Source organism: Pelophylax lessonae, assembly GCF_965119305.1.
Source record: "Pelophylax lessonae genome assembly, chromosome: 4".
NCBI lineage: Eukaryota > Metazoa > Chordata > Amphibia > Anura > Ranidae > Pelophylax > Pelophylax lessonae.
The window spans coordinates 223,111,510-223,129,631 of NC_138771.1; the positions used below are offsets into that span (position 1 = coordinate 223,111,510).

General features: G+C 43.5%; 1 protein-coding gene across 1 annotated transcript in view; it reads right to left on the minus strand.

Moving 5' to 3' along the window:
* CPED1 (cadherin like and PC-esterase domain containing 1) overlaps nt 1-18,122 on the minus strand; it is a 459,182-nt gene that overhangs the window by 265,546 nt on the left and 175,514 nt on the right. The window contains exon 8 of the mRNA XM_082256067.1: nt 329-401. Coding sequence (XP_082112193.1) covers nt 329-401 — 73 coding nt within the window. The remainder of the gene's footprint in view (nt 1-328; nt 402-18,122) is intronic.

Here is an 18,122-nt window from a genome sequence, read left to right on the forward strand (position 1 = left end):
CCTTGCACCTGATTGGGTACTCTTTGCAAATTGAAGCTTTACCTCATTTACCAAGCTCTGGAGCAACTGCACTTGCAGAGTGCAACTGCACTTTGTAAAAATTCAAAGTCTATTTGCCTTTATTATATCGACCTCAATGTCTGAATCCTTTTTGTTTAATGCCGAATCCAACTCTCTCCAAAGTATACAGTTTGATTTCTGCTGTATGATAAGAGATTTTCTATTCCAAACTTACGTAAGAGAAGCTTTTTGTATAGTGTGCCTGGCAAATTGATTCAAACGTTCAGTTCAAAAAGCATAGTGCAGTGTAACTGCTCATAATACTGACCTCAAGCACAGAGGGAGGTAAGGCACGGCTGTATCCAATGTCAAATGTTAATAGTTGAAAACATTCAATGCACCTGAAATAATTCAGATAAGTTGTCATAAGATGCAAATATGTACAAAGTTACAATGATAACATTTAAAGCTAAAGGTGACAGCTCTTTTTCCACAGCCTGCTTTACATATCTTCAGGCTCAGGCAGCATATGACTTTTCAGCTGTTGAAATACATGTGTTGCCAGCTCTTAAAGGGAATTGGTAGTTTTGTTTAACATGTCTTTATATTGCCAATAATAATAATAACTGCCAACTATGAAATATTGCATTTTAAAATTGTGCATATTATCTTTTAGCAAACAGGTGGAAATTTTTAATTCTGCTGTGAAAAAAAACTGTTTATGGGCTCTATAGCACAGTTTACACACACATCATATAGCTTTGTTTGAATTTTAAATTTAACAAACTGATCCATAATGCAGGTAGTAGAAATGAGATTTGAGTTTACCCCGACCATGGGTTGAGGCAAATCCTGCAGATTCGAGATTCATGGGTCCAGCCGATATTCATGCAGAGGCACCCAGGACTTTTTTAACCATTATGTACTAAATGGCCTTTAGAATATAGCCATTGCTAACTATCTTTAAGCTGGCTTTTGTTAGCAGCATGTCACTTCATCATAGCGTGTTGGGAACAAAATACAAAGTGGAAAAAACGAAGTGCAAGAACAGTGTACTTAAGCAACTTCACATTATACCACTCACATTTATGGCACCCCTTTATCCCACTAGATGAAATAAAATTAGGCATACACCAGTTAGGCCTATTATCTCTGAGTGAAGTATGAACTGCACTCCTGTGATCTACAGGAGAAGTAAAGTCAAAAGAGCTTTGGCCCAGCCTGTGCTCTTTGTCTCTAGCAATTTTGGACCTAGTCCTGTCCTGTTGCTGAACAGTTTTATACTGCTGTGTGATCTGTGATCTATTTTATTAAAACACCCGCTTGTACTGTTTTTCTCATACATTTTTGTTAATTCTTCCTTTTTAAAGAAAATCCAGCTGATTGTCAATTTTACACTGCTGTGTCATCTGTGGTCCCTTTTATCTTAATGAAACCTTGAAAAAAATTGGCATGCAGCAGGGCATTCATCAAACCCACTATGAAGTCAAAAAAATGTCATGGGGGACATGTACTAATGCAAAAAAAAAAAAAAAATATATATATATATATATATATATTGAAACAGCAGGGAGAGGGTCTTCCTTTTTATATGTAGCACTACTCCCATAAGAGCTGCTGTGTGTGGGTTCCCCTGGGTTACTATTAGCAACAGTAGACCATGGGCCAGGAGGATGTATTTTTTTATAATATAACTAAACTAATACTATAAATAAAAACAAACACAAATTAATTTTTTGGCATAAATAAATGGCCGCGGCACTTTATTGGTTATAAATAAATTAAATAATTATTTATTCAAAATTCCATCAAATAATTTTCAATTCCAACAAAATTATAAAACATAAATCTGTATCGCTCAGTCCCAGAACTCGAGCGAAAATAAACATATTTAAAACCACCAAAGTCCCCCCTTAGATCCAAGGGTGACTCTACCACATAAAGTGCCAGCGACGGGTGGGGGGGAGGGGAGCTCGCCAGGCAGTCACTTCCTAACTGAGGGGCTTACCTCAGAGACCCCTTAATAAAGCCTTGGGTCAGAACATTCTAGAGGGGCGCGCGCTGCTGTGAAGCCCGCCAAAACCATGAGGGGCTACTTATTACATTTAAAGGGGCAGTGTCCTATAAATTAAATAAATTCTGACACAAAAATTTTTTATTTTTTTTTTAAAACATCCCCTGTCCCATGTGCGAGGGCACCTATTACTTGTGCCCTCTTACCATGGGCCAGGAGGATGTATTTTTTTATAATATAACTAAACTAATACTATAAATAAAAACAAACACAAATTAATTTTTTGGCATAAATAAATGGCCGCGGCACTTTATTGGTTATAAATAAATTAAATAATTATTTATTCAAAATTCCATCAAATAATTTTCAATTCCAACAAAATTATAAAACATAAATCTGTATCGCTCAGTCCCAGAACTCGAGCGAAAATAAACATATTTAAAACCACCAAAGTCCCCCAAACGCCGGGACTAGTTGCAAACTTGTGCCGGCCCCCCCACCACCGCGGCCATTTCTATGCTATTTTGAAACCCTAAATTGAGTATATCTAGGCCTATATCAGATAAATGGATTCCATCCTGCCTGTAAAGGCCAGGGAAACCACCTTCAAGGTCCACGTGTCGGAAAGCAAAACCACCAACCAATGGCATCAATTTTGCCATTGCATGATTTACTCTCCTCCTGGTCCTCTCCAAGGGCTTAAATTCCATTGAAGACAACCATTTCAAACGAGGAACAATTTCCGAAAACACCATTGTACAATTCGGAAAAATTAACTTGAAATTATATAGATCTTTTTTAATCTTGAATAATAAATCTAATGACTTCAAAACTCCCACATCATTCCCTCCCAAGTGGAATATCAATACGGATGGGGCTGGCCAAACTTCCTTTAATCTATAAATCAAGTCACACAAATTAACCCAACTCAGACCTCTCACTCCTTTCCAAAATATATGCAAATGATCAATATCAAAAGACAAATTTTCAGTATAACACCGGTGTGCAGCTCTTTTTCGTGCCCAGTGAACAAACGAGTGTCCAATGATCCATACGGAAACTTTGACACCTATGGAATCAAACAGATAAATTAGGTCTGATTTATAGATTAAAACTTTTCGATTCCCACCTTCCCAACTTTTTTATCATAGACTCATCTAAACCCATCCTGGCCGCTTCCGTGGCCGCTCCTATCCTAAAGTCCATACCTAAATACTTAAGACATTTTTTTAGAACAGCTGAAAATTGATATTTTGTGACTACTGAACCATCTATATGTATAAAGAAATTATTTGAAAAGGGGGGCCTGACCTCCAAATATCTGCTAAGAACCTCACAAGGACATATATACTGATCACCACAAGCTGCCAGCTCTAACCAATGGCCTTTTCTAAACTGATCAGTTTTTGATTGGCTAATGAAAATATTAACCTTATCCTTACCCACAATGACTTTAGCATTAAGGCCTGATTGGCCCACCCTATTGTCTGAGACCAATTCGGAAACACGAAGCGCAGCGAAAAAACAAAGCACAAAGGCTGCCGAAAAAAGTCTTGCCTCATATTCCGAAAAACAGACAGCAGGGGAGGCCAAGCATAATCTTCTAAGTAAATCAATTGATATAGGTCTGCATGTGTCAGGGGTGAACATCCTCTTTTTATAACCTTTGAGGGCTTGTCTTATCGAGAAAGAACTCATTCTTCAATTTCAGAAAAAATGAAACCCCCGCTAGGATCTTGTTAATGTGGCTATATGATAGCTGCTGTTTCATCAATGTGCATAAAAAAGCTAGCATATCACCCTCCCTAGGTGGCTCAGATGGAATACCCATCTCATTACAGAATAACAACCATCTCTGATAAGCAGAACCATACTCCGACCAAGTGTGAGGTGCCACCGAGCACTTTATCGCATCAAAGACCAGATCTAAATCAAGGTCCACAGGTGATCTGGGCAATGACATCCCACCGGATCGGCATTCGGATGAAGTTCCCTGAAACGAGAGAACTGAAAACGGGATAGGGAATCAGCTATGCAATTTGACACTCCAGGAATATATTTGACCTTTAACCAGATGTTTAATTTCAAACATAAGAAAACAAGATAACGGAGAAGTTTTAATACCAATGTAGATTTTGATGACAAAGCATTTATTGCATACAAAACTCCTCTGTTATCCGAGTGCACCAAAATTCTACTGTCCCTGAAATTAGCACCCCAAAGTTCAAGGGCAACCAAAATCGGGAATAATTCTAATAAGACTATATTATTAGTAAATTTACTTTCCACCCATGACGTAGGCCAAGATCCGCAACACCAATGGGTGTCCCAGACGGCCCCAAACCCTAAAGACCCTGCAGAATCCGTAAATAACTGGAGGTCAGCAGCAAAAATCCAGTCCTTTTGAAAAAATGAACGAGCATTATAGTCGTTTAAAAAAACGCGACCAAACACGCTGATCATCTTTTAACTCCGCCGTTAGCCGGATATGTGCCAAAGGAGACTTAAAGCCAGACATTGCTAGAGCCAAACGCCTCGAAAAAATTCTACCTACTGGCATGATACGCGAGGCGAATGCTAACAGGCCTAGCAGAGACTGAAGCTCTTTTAAGAGAACTTTCTTTCGCCTCAAAAATTCACTTATTGTAGACTGCATCCTAGAGATTTTTTCCCTCGGGAGCTGACAATCGCCAATGGCTGTATTAATAGAGATACCCAGGAATTCAATCAAAGTGCTAGGTAAAACCGTTTTATCCTCAGCCAATGGTATCCCAAAATGTCTACAAATAAGGGAAAATAGCTTTAGCAGCAACAGGCAGATGTCAGAATCAGGGGGTCCCACAAAAAGGAAATCATCCAAGTAATGTAAGACCCCCTGACAACCCGATTCCCGAACCATCACCCACTGAAGAAAAGTCGCAAAGGATTCAAAATAGGCACAGGACAAGGAGCATCCCATCGGCAAGCAGCGGTCGAAAAAGAAATAGCCATCAAAATAGAAACCTAAGGAATTGAAGGCTTCCGGATCAATAGGTAATAAACTGAATGCCGATTGAACATCCGCCTTAGCTAATAATGCACTAGGGCCATATTGCTTAATCATATCAACCGCCTCATCAAACGTAGTATATGAAACCGATGATATAATAGGGTCTATATCGTCATTTAAAGAATCACCTCTAGGAAAAGACAGGTGATGTATTACTCGGAAGGAGTTAGGCTCCTTTTTAGGGACCAAACCTAGAGGAGATATGCGAAAGTTCTTAAAAGGCGGGTCCAAGAATGGGCCTGCTACTCGCCCAGCTTCAATTTCCTTGCGAATCTTCTCCCTGGCTATATCTATAAATTGATCTGTTGACTTTAAATTTTTTTCAACTTTACAACCCAATCCTTTAAAAGATGGAAGCTTAAAACCTGATTGAAAACCATCAATTAATAATTGGGCCTTCTCCTTGTTTGGATATGCCTGCAGCCACGGGAGCATTTTTTCCAGCCTCACTGAAGTGCAGGCTTTTCTGAAAAATATCCCTGGATGACTGAGTCTGCTGACTTGCCCTCTTAAAACATTTTATTGCTGGGTGATTGCCTGTACAAAATGAGCACTCATGCTTAAATTTGCACGCTGCTGCCCACTTACACTGCGTTTCATTATACGCATAACAAATTCCCTTCCTATAGGGGGATGCCATAGGCGCAGCACTTGACTGTTTTGTTGGCGTAAACTTTTGAGGAATAATTAAATTTAACCAAAGGCCTACGTCCTTCATGCCCCATTTCAGGCTGGGATAAACTGATAGCTTCTGCCGGAATGACTCATCGTAATAAAACCATCCCAGACCACCAAAGTTCTTATACGCTTCCAGGATATGTTCCACATGCTGGAATAACCCACTACAATATTCTGGAAATTTTTCACCCAAAACCGAAGAATAAATGCAAAAGGCTTGAAGCCAGTTATTGAATGACCTATAAACCGGACGCCTCCTATTTTCTTCTTGCCCGTCATCAGATTTTTTCTCATTCTTGAAAGCAAATTCCTTTGCTGACGGCAACAATGATAGTAAATCGATAAATTCACCCTTCCAAATTTTTTCTTTGATCCCTGCTGTGAGATGATAACCAAGCGGCGACATATCGCATGGCATCACTTCCTTCAGACACGTCTCAGGAACCGTGTGTGCCAAATGACTAACTCTGGTACCACCATCTGACACAGGTGTGACCGGAACACTACTTACCACAGTCGCCGCTTGATTCATATTGCTGACTGGGGACCATACATTACCAGGACCTTGTATGCTGAAACTAGGAACATTAACAGCAGGAACAGGTGTAACATTCAACAAACTCGCAAATTTAGATAAAGATTCTAAAATAACATTTAAATTGTTCAATTGTGCCAACTCACCAACTCCTGTCGGCAGCGTAGCTGATTGGCTAACAGGAGGCACCGTATGCTGTACTTCTGCACTGCTTGTATTCACCTGTGGACGTAAAGCCTGGCTAAGAAAAACCTCTTCAGCTGGTACCTGACTGGAACTATCTTCCCTGGGTTGCCTAGCAACCCTCTCCTCAGATGCTCTCTCAATTCTGCTTCTGTGAGGCCGGGTGTTATCCCGCCTTTCACCACTGGGTGGCGGTGATGGTGAAGCAAACCTTCTCCTCTTCGGGCCTCTTCGGCTTCTCCTCAGCCCTCCCGCAGCTTCTGACAGTCCCACAGCTGTGCTGTCTGACTCCTGTCTCGAGGATGCTAGCCGCTCCGGAGGACGGCTCCGCTGATCCTGTCTAGTCCCTGCCTTCCCCGCTACTGGTGCCTGAGGTGAGGGGGATACACTCCTAACGGCCGTCTCCTCTGCCCGCACTGCCGCCGCAGATACAGCCATTCCGCTCACCTCCTCCCTCAATTGTTCAGACTCAGCTCCGCTCACCATGAGACAGTTCCACAGCCATTCTTCTCCCCCTTCTAAAGCTGCTCTTTCCAATACTTGCCAAACAAGGGACTTCATTATGGAAGAAGAGCCAGCGAATGCAGCAACCGCAGCTGAGGAGAGGAGAGCTCGCCAGGCAGTCACTTCCTAACTGAGGGGCTTACCTCAGAGACCCCTTAATAAAGCCTTGGGTCAGAACATTCTAGAGGGGCGCGCGCTGCTGTGAAGCCCGCCAAAACCATGAGGGGCTACTTATTACATTTAAAGGGGCAGTGTCCTATAAATTAAATAAATTCTGACACAAAAAATTTTTATTTTTTTTTAAAACATCCCCTGTCCCATGTGCGAGGGCACCTATTACTTGTGCCCTCTTACCATTCTGACATGTTTCCAAGTGACATGTTTCCTCAGACAAGGACCAGTCCAGTTTCTTTGGTTTTTGTGTTTTTATTTGTAACTTGGATAGGAAAAGGGATGAGTGGGATATTCCAATAACAGAACTATGCACAAAAAGGCAGGGACTGTACAAAAAATGCCGACTGACACTGGTTAACGCTGACTGACGCTGGTTAACACTAACTGAGCTAGTCACGGCTAGGCCACTTACTGTTTTTCACCTTTGACTGTGAAAGAGTCCTATTAGCTTCATAAGGCACTCCTTTCCTGAGGTAGCAGACTTTAAAGCGGTAGTAAACTCATACAAAAAAAAAACCCGGCAAGACAAAGGCATAATGAGCTAGTATGCATCGCATACTAGCTCATTATGAAACACTTACCTTAGACTGAAGCCCCAACACGGACCCCCGGACACCGTTGTGGGCGCTGACATGATCCCTCAGCGCCTCTTCCGGGTTTGGTCGCTCCGGCATGTGCGCGGGAGTAATTTCCCGGGAATTCCCGGCAAGGAACTCTAAAGGGCCCCCCGGACCTTCAGAGCGCTTGCACCGCATGCATCAGCGGCTGCATGCAAAGCAAATATCTCCTAAACCGTGTAAGTTTAGGATATATTAATTGTACCTACAGGTAAGCCTTATTATAGGCTTACCTGTAGTTAAGAGTCAAAAAAAGTGGTATACTACCGCTTCAATAATAAACTACACTGGTGAGCAACTTCAGGGCCCTTCCTGGCGCCCCCATTAACCCCTAATCTTCAGGGCTTTACAACTTGGCACCCCCTTTACTGTAACACTTTGGGTTAGCTGGCTCCTTGATCCCCTTGACCTCTCTGGAGTGGTCCCCTCTCTTAGGCAGACCCCTGGGCAGATGCTTGAGTACTTCTGTTTTTCCAGAAGTATTCTGCCCAGCAGCTCCACTTGGTCAGCACACTGGATCCTTCTGCAGCTCAGCTCAACCCCTGGTCCCTAGGCCGACTGCCTGAACCACCTTCCTCAGCAACAGGAGGAGAGGCAGCCGTAACCCTCCTCCTGGGACCTGGCTTCCCACCCAAAGACACCCTGTCACACGCTCCCCTCCTATTTATCTGCAATCCCAGGATGCATTGCAGGAATGCCCTCCCACTGGAACTGACATAAAACAGAGTGTGCCACTGGCTAGGTTTCCTCCACTGTCCAATGAGCTCCCTCATTGGCTACAGTGGGGACACTCCCTCAGACCCAGTGAATAACACTTGGAAACATGTGACAGGCTAAACTAACAGATCAGGCTCTCCTGATAAGCAGAACAGAGCCTTACATATATTTTACCTAGTACCTACCAAGGAGGGTATATGACATATAAAATCATATGTGGTATTATAGAACAATACAAGTTTCTCAGTGAGCTTCAGTGACTAGGGTTGAGCGAACACGGACTGTATTATTCGTGTTCGTACCGAATAATTGGATTTTTGTTACCCGAACACGGACCCGAAAACTTTACTGTATATTAGGGTAAAAATCTGTGTTCGGTCGTTTTATTTCCGGGTTTTGCATGCATTGGCGCGCTTTTCATGGCGGGCTTTCAACAGCCAATCAACAAGCGTTTAACTGGTGTGCCTAAGCCATCCCAGCCATGCCTACAAATGTATTAGTAGCTGTGATTGGCCGTCTGAAGCATGTGACCAAGTCTTTATAAGTTCGAGGCAGCGCCGCTGCGGCGTCATTCTGCTGTTTAGTTCAGGGACAGAGCACACATCAACGTGCTGGTTGCTGATTAGGGACAGACAGGAAAAAAAAAAACATTTGTGTCCGGATAGAATTGAGGGACAGGTCGGAGTGTGTTAGGCAGGGCGAGTTGTAGGCATTTTAGGGCGAGGCTGCTGCTGATTTTTAGGGTCAGTGTGTTCTACAAACTACAATCGATATTGCTGTGTGGGGTGGGGTTTGCAGTCACCCGATCTACGATCATCACCTTATCAATCCTTTTAGGGAGAGAGTCTGCTGATTTTTAGGGTCAGACAGTGTGTTCTACAAACTACAATCGATATTGCTGTGTGGGGTGGGGTTTGCAGTCACCCGATCTACGATCATCATCTTATCAATCCTTTTAGGGAGAGAGTCTGCTGATTTTTAGGGTCAGACAGTGTGTTCTACAAACTACAATCGATATTGCTGTGTGGGGTGGGGTTTGCAGTCACCCGATCTACGATCATCATCTTATCAATCCTTTTAGGGAGAGAGTCTGCTGATTTTTAGGGTCAGACAGTGTGTTCTACAAACTACAATCAATATTGCTGTGTTTGTGTGGGGGGGGGGGGGGGGGGTTTGCAGTCACCCGATCTACGATCTTATCAATCCTTTTAGGGAGAGAGTCTGCTGATTTTTAGGGTCAGACAGTGTGTTCTACAAACTACAATCGATATTGCTGTGTGGGGTGGGATAGGAGATAGGCAGGTGTCAGTGGTCCACATCCATTTTGCTGTGTGTGGGCTGCAGTGAACACAATCTTTTTGGGGTGCAGTGAACACAATCTTTTTGGGGTGAAGTGAACACAATCTTTTTGGTGTGCAGTGAACACAATCTTTTTTGCCCACTGAGGAGGAGGGAGAAAAGTATTTTTCTATCAGTCACTGTGTGCAGCATTTTTCCTTCAGCTGTGCTGTGCTGACTGATCATACACTGCTGTGTTCAGTTCACATGTGCTATTATTGAGTGGTTTCAAAAATCATACACTTTTTTTCTAATCCACTATTCAATATACAGCCTTGGGTTAAAAAAATTAAATTGTGGCCTGCAGCAGAGCTGAATGATATTTGGGGTTTTGGGGTTCATCTCATACTTCTGAAGATTTGAGGGTGCTGCCTGTTCCAAACTCCTCCTACTCCTCATCCTGCCTTTAGGGGTACAAACAATAGTAATTGGGGCCTAGTGTGCTTCTGTACGTGTGAGATACATACACTTTTTTTGATCATATTTTCTATTCCGCTATTCAATAAAAACCTTTGGGATCAGTTAAATTGCGGGATAGTCTGTGTTGGTACGTGTGAGATCCACCTTTCCAAGTTTTTGGGGTTCATCTCATACTTCTGAAGATTTGAGGGTGCTGCCTGTTCCAAACTCCTCCTACTCCTCATCCTGCCTTTAGGGGTACAAACAATAGTAATTGGGGCCTAGTGTGGTTCTGTACGTGTGAGATACATACACCTTTTTTGATCATATTTTCTATTCCGCTATTCAATAAAAACCTTTGGGGATCAATTAAATTGCGGGATAGTCTGTGTTGGTACGTGTGAGATACACCTTTCCAAGTTTTTGGGGTTCATCTCATACTTCTGAAGATTTGAGGGTGCTGCCTGTTCCAAACTCCTCATTCTGCCTGTAGGGGTACAAACAATAGTAATTGGGGCCTAGTGTGGTTCTGTACATGTGAGATACATACACTTTTTTTGATCATATTTTCTATTCCGCTATTCAATAAAAACCTTTGGGGATCAATTAAATTGCGGGATAGTCTGTGTTGGTACGTGTGAGATACACCTTTCCAAGTTTTTGGGGTTCATCTCATACTTCTGAAGATTTGAGGGTGCTGCCTGTTCCAAACTCCTCCTACTCCTCATCCTGCCTTTAGGGGTACAAACAATAGTAATTGGGGCCTAGTGTGGTTCTGTACATGTGAGATACATACACTTTTTTTGATCATATTTTCTATTCCGCTATTTAATCAAAACCTTTGGGTATAAACAATTAAATTGCGGGATAGTCTGTGTCGCTACGTGTGAGATACACCTTTCCAATTTTTGGGGCGCATCTCATACTGCCGAGGATTTGAGGGTGCTTCAGTCTGCCTCCTGCCTGTTCCGAACTCCTCCTACTCCTCATCCTGCCTTTAGGGTACAAAAAATTGTAATCGGGGCCTAGATTGTGTTTGTACGTGTGAGATACACCGTTTTGTAAAATTTGTCCTATTCCGCTATTCAATATACACCCTGTTTGAGTGTAAAAAATAAAATTGCGGGATAGTCTGTATCGGTACATGTGAGATACACCTTTTTAAATTTGTTTGGCGCATCTCCTTCTACCGCCGAGGATTGCAGGGCGCTTCAGTTTGGCTCCTGTTCCCAACTCCTCCTACTCCTCTTCCTCATCCTGCCTTTAGGGTACAAAAAATTGTAATCGGGGCCTAGTTTGTGTTTGTACGTGTGAGATACACCGTTTTGTAAAATTTGTCCTATTCCGCTATTCAATATACACCCTGTTTGAGTGTAAAAAATTAAATTGCGGGATAGTCTGTATCGGTACATGTGAGATACACCTTTTTAAATTTGTTTGGCGCATCTCCTTCTACCGCCGAGGATTGCAGGGCGCTTCAGTTTGCCTCCTGTTCCCAACTCCTCCTACTCCTCTTCCTCATCCTGCCTTTAGGGTACAAAAAATTGTAATCGGGGCCTAGTCTGTGTTTGTACGTGTGAGATACATCGTATTATAAAATTTTTCCTATTCCGCTATTCAATATACACCCTTTTGGAGTGTAAAAAAATTTAATTACGGCATAGTCTGTTTCGGTATGTGTGAGATACACCTTTTTAATTTGTTTGGCGCATCTCCTTCCCCCGCCAAGGATTGCAGGGCACTTCAGTTTGCCTCCTGTTCCCAACTCCTCCTACTCCTCTTCCTCATCCTGCCTTTAGGGTACAAAAAATTTTAATCGGGGCCTAGTCTGTGTTTGAACGTGTGAGATACATCGTATTATAAAATTTTTCCTATTCCGCTATTCAATATACACCCTTTTGGAGTGTAAAAAAATTTAATTACGGCATAGTCTGTATCGGTACGTGTGAGATACACCTTTTTAATTTGTTTGGCGCATCTCCTTCCCCCGCCAAGGATTGCAGGGCGCTTCAGTTTGCCTCCTGTTCCCAACTCCTCCTACTCCTCTTCCTCATCCTGCCTTTAGGGTACAAAAAATTTTAATCGGGGCCTAGTCTGTGTTTGTACGTGTGAGATACACCGTATTATAAAATTTTTCCTATTCCACTATTCAATATACACCCTTTTGGAGTGTAAAAAAATTAAATTACGGCATAGTCTGTATCAGTACGTGTGAGATACACCTTTTAAATTTGTTTGGCGCATCTCCTTCCCCCGCCAAGGATTGCAGGGCGCTTCAGTTTGCCTCCTGTTCCCAACTCCTCCTACTCCTCTTCCTCATCCTGCCTTTAGGGTACAAAAAATTTTAATCGGGGCCTAGTCTGTGTTTGTACGTGTGAGATACACCGTATTATAAAATTTTTCCTATTCCACTATTCAATATACACCCTTTTGGAGTGTAAAAAAATTAAATTACGGCATAGTCTGTATCAGTACGTGTGAGATACACCTTTTAAATTTGTTTGGCGCATCTCCTTCCCCCGCCAAGGATTGCAGGGCGCTTCAGTTTGCCTCCTGTTCCCAACTCCTCCTACTCCTCTTCCTCATCCTCCCTTTAGGGTACAAAAAATTTTAATCGGGGCCTAGTCTGTGTTTGTACGTGTGAGATACACCGTTTTTTATCCTATTCCGCTATTCAATATACACCCTTTTGGGGTAAAAAACATTAAATTACGGCATAGTTTGCATATTTGACTGTGAGATACACCCGTGCGATACTGTTGTTGTTTTGTTCCGCTATTCAATAAACACCTTTCTAGGGCAAGATCTTAAATTACAGAAATATGAGGAGACCGTCAAATAGGGGCCGTGGCCTGGGTCGTGGTGCTGCTGGTAGAGCTCCTGTTGCAAGGAGAGGACGTGGTTGATCTGTGCCAGCTACACGCACAAGTGAAACACCTTCCTCAAGTGTTAGTAGGCGACAGAACCTGCATCAGTATTTGGTAGGGCATCATACGCCTCTAGAAGTGACGAGGCCAGAACACAGAGAGGCGATAGTAGATTGGTTTGCTGCTGACAGTGCCTCCAGTTCCTTCACATTGTCTCCCACCCAGTCTACTGCAGAAAGGTCAGAGTTGGCACCTGCAGCCGATGTCCAACCGTCTTTCACCTCACCCCCTTGCAAATCAGGCAAGCAGTCTGAGCCCCAAGCCATACAGCAGTCTCTTGTTCTTTTTGAGGACTCTGTCAGCAGGGTTTCCCAGGGCCATCCACCTAGCCCTGCCCCAGAAGTGGAAGAGATTGAGTGCAGCAATGCCCAACCACTTATTTCTCAAGATGAGTACATGCAAGGACCATCGCAGCACGTCTCCAAAGATGACGAAACGCAGGTGCCAACTGCTGCGGCGTTCAGCATTGTGGAGACCGACAAGGAAGGCAGGGGTGAAGACTGGGTAGAAGATGATGTGGAGGACGATGAGGTCCTCGACCCCACATGGAATGAACGTCATGCAGGTGACCTGAGTAGTTTGGAGGAAGAGGCGGTGGTCGCACAGAGCCACCAGCACAGCAGAAGAGGGAGCAGGGTGCAGAAGCGGAGCGGCCGTGCCCTAGACACTACGCCTGCTACTGCCCAACGCAGCAAGGGAACGAGCGCACCAAAGTCAGCTCAAAGGAGTTCTCTAGCGTGGAAGTTCTTTAGAAAATGTGCTGATGACAGGACACGAGTGGTTTGCACCCTGTGCAATCAGAGCCTGAAGCGAGGCATAAACCTTCTCAACCTGAGCACAACCTGCATGATCAGGCATCTAAGTGCAAAGCACGAGCTGCAGTGGAGTAGACACCTTTAAAACCAAGAAACGTCTCTGGCTCATCCTGCTTCCTCTTCTGCTGCAGTCTCGGCCGCTCCAGCCACATCTGTAGTGATACCGGCACCTGCCACCCCGCAAACAGAGGATCTGTCAGCAACACCACCACCTGGGTCACCAACCGTCTCTACAATGTCCCGTGGAAGCGTTCAGCTTTCCATCTCCCAAACACTTGAGAGGAAGAGGAAGTACCCCCCTACCCACCCACGATCCCTGGCCCTGAATGCCAGCATTTCAAAATTCTTGGCCTTTGAAATGCTGTCATTCCGTCTGGTGGAGACGCACAGTTTTAAAAACCTTATGTCGGCGGCTGTCCCACAGTACGTCGTGCCCAGCCGCCACTACTTTTCCAGGCAAGCCATCCCTTCCCTGCACAACCAAGTGGGGGAAAAAATCAGGTGTGCACTGCGCAACGCCATCTGTGGCAAGGTCCACCTAACTACCGATACGTGGACCAGTAAGCACGGTCAGGGGCGTTATATCTCCCTAACGGCACACTGGGTAAATGCAGTGGCGGATGGGCCTGAGGCGGATAGCAATTTGGCGCATGTCCTTCCACCACCGAGGATTGCAGGGCGCTTCAGTTTGCCTCCTGTTCCTAACTCCTCCTACTCCGCTTCCTCATCCTCTACCGCCTCCTCATCCGGACAGCGTAACACCTTCACCACCAACTTCAGCATGGCCAGGGGTAAACGACAGCAGGCAGTTTTAAAACTTGCCTGTTTGGGGGACAAACCACACACCGCGCAGGAGTTGTGGAGGAGCATGGAACAGCAGACAAATGAGTGGTTGCTGCCAGCGAGACTCAAGCCCGGCCTGGTGGTGTGCGATAACGGGCGAAATCTCATAGCAGCTCTGGGCCTAGCCGGTTTGACGCACATCCCTTGCCTGGCACATGTGCTGAATTTAAAGGTGCAGAGGTTCCTTAAAAACTACCCCGATATGTCAGAGCTGCTGCAGAAAGTGCGGGCCGTCTGTGCGCACTTTCGGCGTTCTCACCCTGCTGCTGCTCGCCTGTCAGCGCTGCAGCGTAACTTTGGCCTTCCCGCTCACCGCCTCATATGTGACGTGCCCACAAGGTGGAACTCCACCTTGCACATGCTGCAAAGACTGTGCGAGCAGCAGCAGGCCATAGTGGAGTTTCAGCTGCAGCACGCACGCATGAGTCGCTCTGCGGAACAGCACCACTTCACCACCAATAACTGGGCCTCCATGCGAGACCTGTGTGCCTTGTTGCGCTGTTTTGAGTACTCCACCAACATGGCCAGTGCCGATGACGCCATCTAGGGACAAATGACCTGGCTTGCAATGAAGTGTCAGAGGTGAAAAAATCTTTTATCACACTTGGAAATGACGTACAGGATTTTGCATCCACCATTTCATTTTCTGAAGTTCTGCCTGTGCATAATGTTCAGAATGATAGGCAGAGGCGCATAAAGGAGTTCAACATATGGCTTAGTAAATGGTGTCAAGAGCAAGGATTTGGCTTTGTTTCTCATGATAGCTCTACTTGGAATAGAAAGGAACTGTACAAAAAAGATGGTTTGCATCTTTCTCTCAAAGGAACAAATGTACTTAGTGAACAACTCCAAGAATTTGCGAAAGAGTATTTAAACTAGGAAGGGGGGGCAAAAGAATGGAATTACAAGAGTCCAATTGCCCCCCGAAACAATGCCAGAACAGGTCAGAAGCACAGAGGTTAAGAAATGATAAGCTCAGAGTCCTGTCTACAAATGCTCGCAGTTTAGGTAAAAAAATCAATGAACTTGGGTCAATTATGGCATCTGAGAATGTAGATTTAGAGGCTGTTACGGAGACATGGTTTAATGAAAGAAATGACTGGGACATAACCATACCAGGGTACTCTTTATACAGAAGAGACAGAGAAGGCAAGAAAGGAGGAGGAGTGGCCCTGTATGTGAAAGATAGCATTAAATCTAACCTAATACAAGTTGGTGAAGCCAACATAGAGTCAGTTTGGGTTACGTTGCAGTTTGCTAATCATGCAGTAACTCGTGTAGGTGTGATATATAGACCACCTGGTCAAGTCAAAGAACTAGATGATCTACTAGTTGAAGAAATAGCTAAAATGACAATGAAAGGAGAAGTTATCATTATGGGAGATTTCAATCTTCCAGATATAAACTGGAAAACCAAAATAGCAAGTTCTACCAGGAGTACAGATATTCTAAACTCCCTACTGGGGTTGTCTCTGCAACAAGTGGTTGAGGAGCCAACCCGGAGGGAGGCCATTTTGGATCTGGTATTCACAAATGGGGATTCGGTATATGATGTCTTGACGAAACCTTGGGATCCAGTGATCACCAGTTAGTGTGGTTTAATATAAGAACTGTGAAAGAGTCACACCACACAAAAACAAAAGTTTTAGATTTTAGAAAAACAGACTTTTCAAAAATGAAATTAGTCATAAATGAGTCCTTATCAGACTGGTACGGATTACATGGAGTCCAGGAGAAATGGGACTACTTAAAAGGTGCATTATTGAAGGCAACAGAAAATTGCATTAGACTTGTCAGTAAAAGCAAAAAAAGGAAGAGACCACTGTGGTACTCAGCAGAAGTGGCCCAAATCATTAAAAATAAAAAGCTAGCATTTTGTAATTATAAAAAAAACCCAGAGCAATGAAGATAAGGAAATCTACAAGATTAGGCAGAAAGAGGCCAAGTAAGTTATAAGAACTTCTAAAGCGCAGGCAGAAGAAAAACTAGCTCAGTCTATGAAAAAGGGGGATAAGACATTCTTCAGATATATAAATGAAAAAAGGAAATTAAAACAAGGAATAACTAAATTAAAAACAAAGGACGGAAGGTATGTAGAAGAGAATAAAGGGCTAGCCGACTGCCTTAATGAATACTTCTGTTCAGTTTTTACAGAAGAAAAAGGAGAAGGACCTCCACTTGAAAGGATGACTAATGAATCGTTTGATGCATGTGTCTTTACAGAGGAAGAAGTTCTAAGATTGCTGTCTAAAGTGAAGACAAATAAGTCACAGGGTCCTGATGAGATACACCCAAAATTATTAAAAGAGCTTAGTGGTGAGCTGGCAAAACCATTAACAGATTTATTTAACCAATCATTAGTAACAGGAGTCGTCCCGGAAGATTGGAAATTGGCAAATGCCATGCCCATTCACAAGAAAGGTAGTAGGGAGGAATCGAGCAACTATAGACCAGTGAGTCTGACATCAATAGTAGGCAAATTAATGGAAACCCTATTAAAGGATAGGATTGTGGAACATCTTAAATCCCATGGATTGCAAGATGAAAAACAACATGGGTTTACTTCAGGGAGATCATGTCAAACAAATCTTATAGATTTTTTTGACTGGGTGACTAAAATAATAGACGGTGAAGGTGCAGTAGACTTTGCATATCTAGATTTTAGTAAGGCTTTTGACACTGTCCCACATAGAAGACTTATCAATAAACTGCAGTCATTGAGCATGGACTCCCATATTGTTGAGTGGATTAGGCAGTGGCTGAGTGACAGACAACAGAGGGTTGTAGTCAATGGAGAACATTCAGAACAAGGTCATGTTACCAGTGGGGTAGCTCAGGGATCTGTACTGGGACCAATTTTGTTTAATATCTTCATAAGTGATATTGCAAAAGGCCTCGATGGTAAGGTTTGTCTTTTTGCTGATGACACAAAGATATGTAACAGGGTTGATGTTCCTGGAGGGAAACGCCAAATGGAAAAGGATTTAGGAAAACTAGAAGAATGGTCAGAACTCTGGCAACTGAAATTTAATGTGGATAAGTGCAAGATAATGCACCTGGGAGGTAAAAACCCAAGGGCAGAATATAGAATATTTGAAATAGTCCTGACCTCAGTATCTGAGGAAAGGGATTTAGGAGTAATTATTTCAGAAGACTTAAAGGTGGGAAGACAATGTAATAGAGCAGCACGAAATGCCAGCAGAATGCTTGGATGTATAGGGAGAGGTATAAGCAGTAGAAAGAGAGAAGTGCTTATGCCGCTGTACAGAACACTGGTGAGACCTCACTTGGAGTATTGTGCGCAGTACTGGAGGCCATATCTCCAGAAG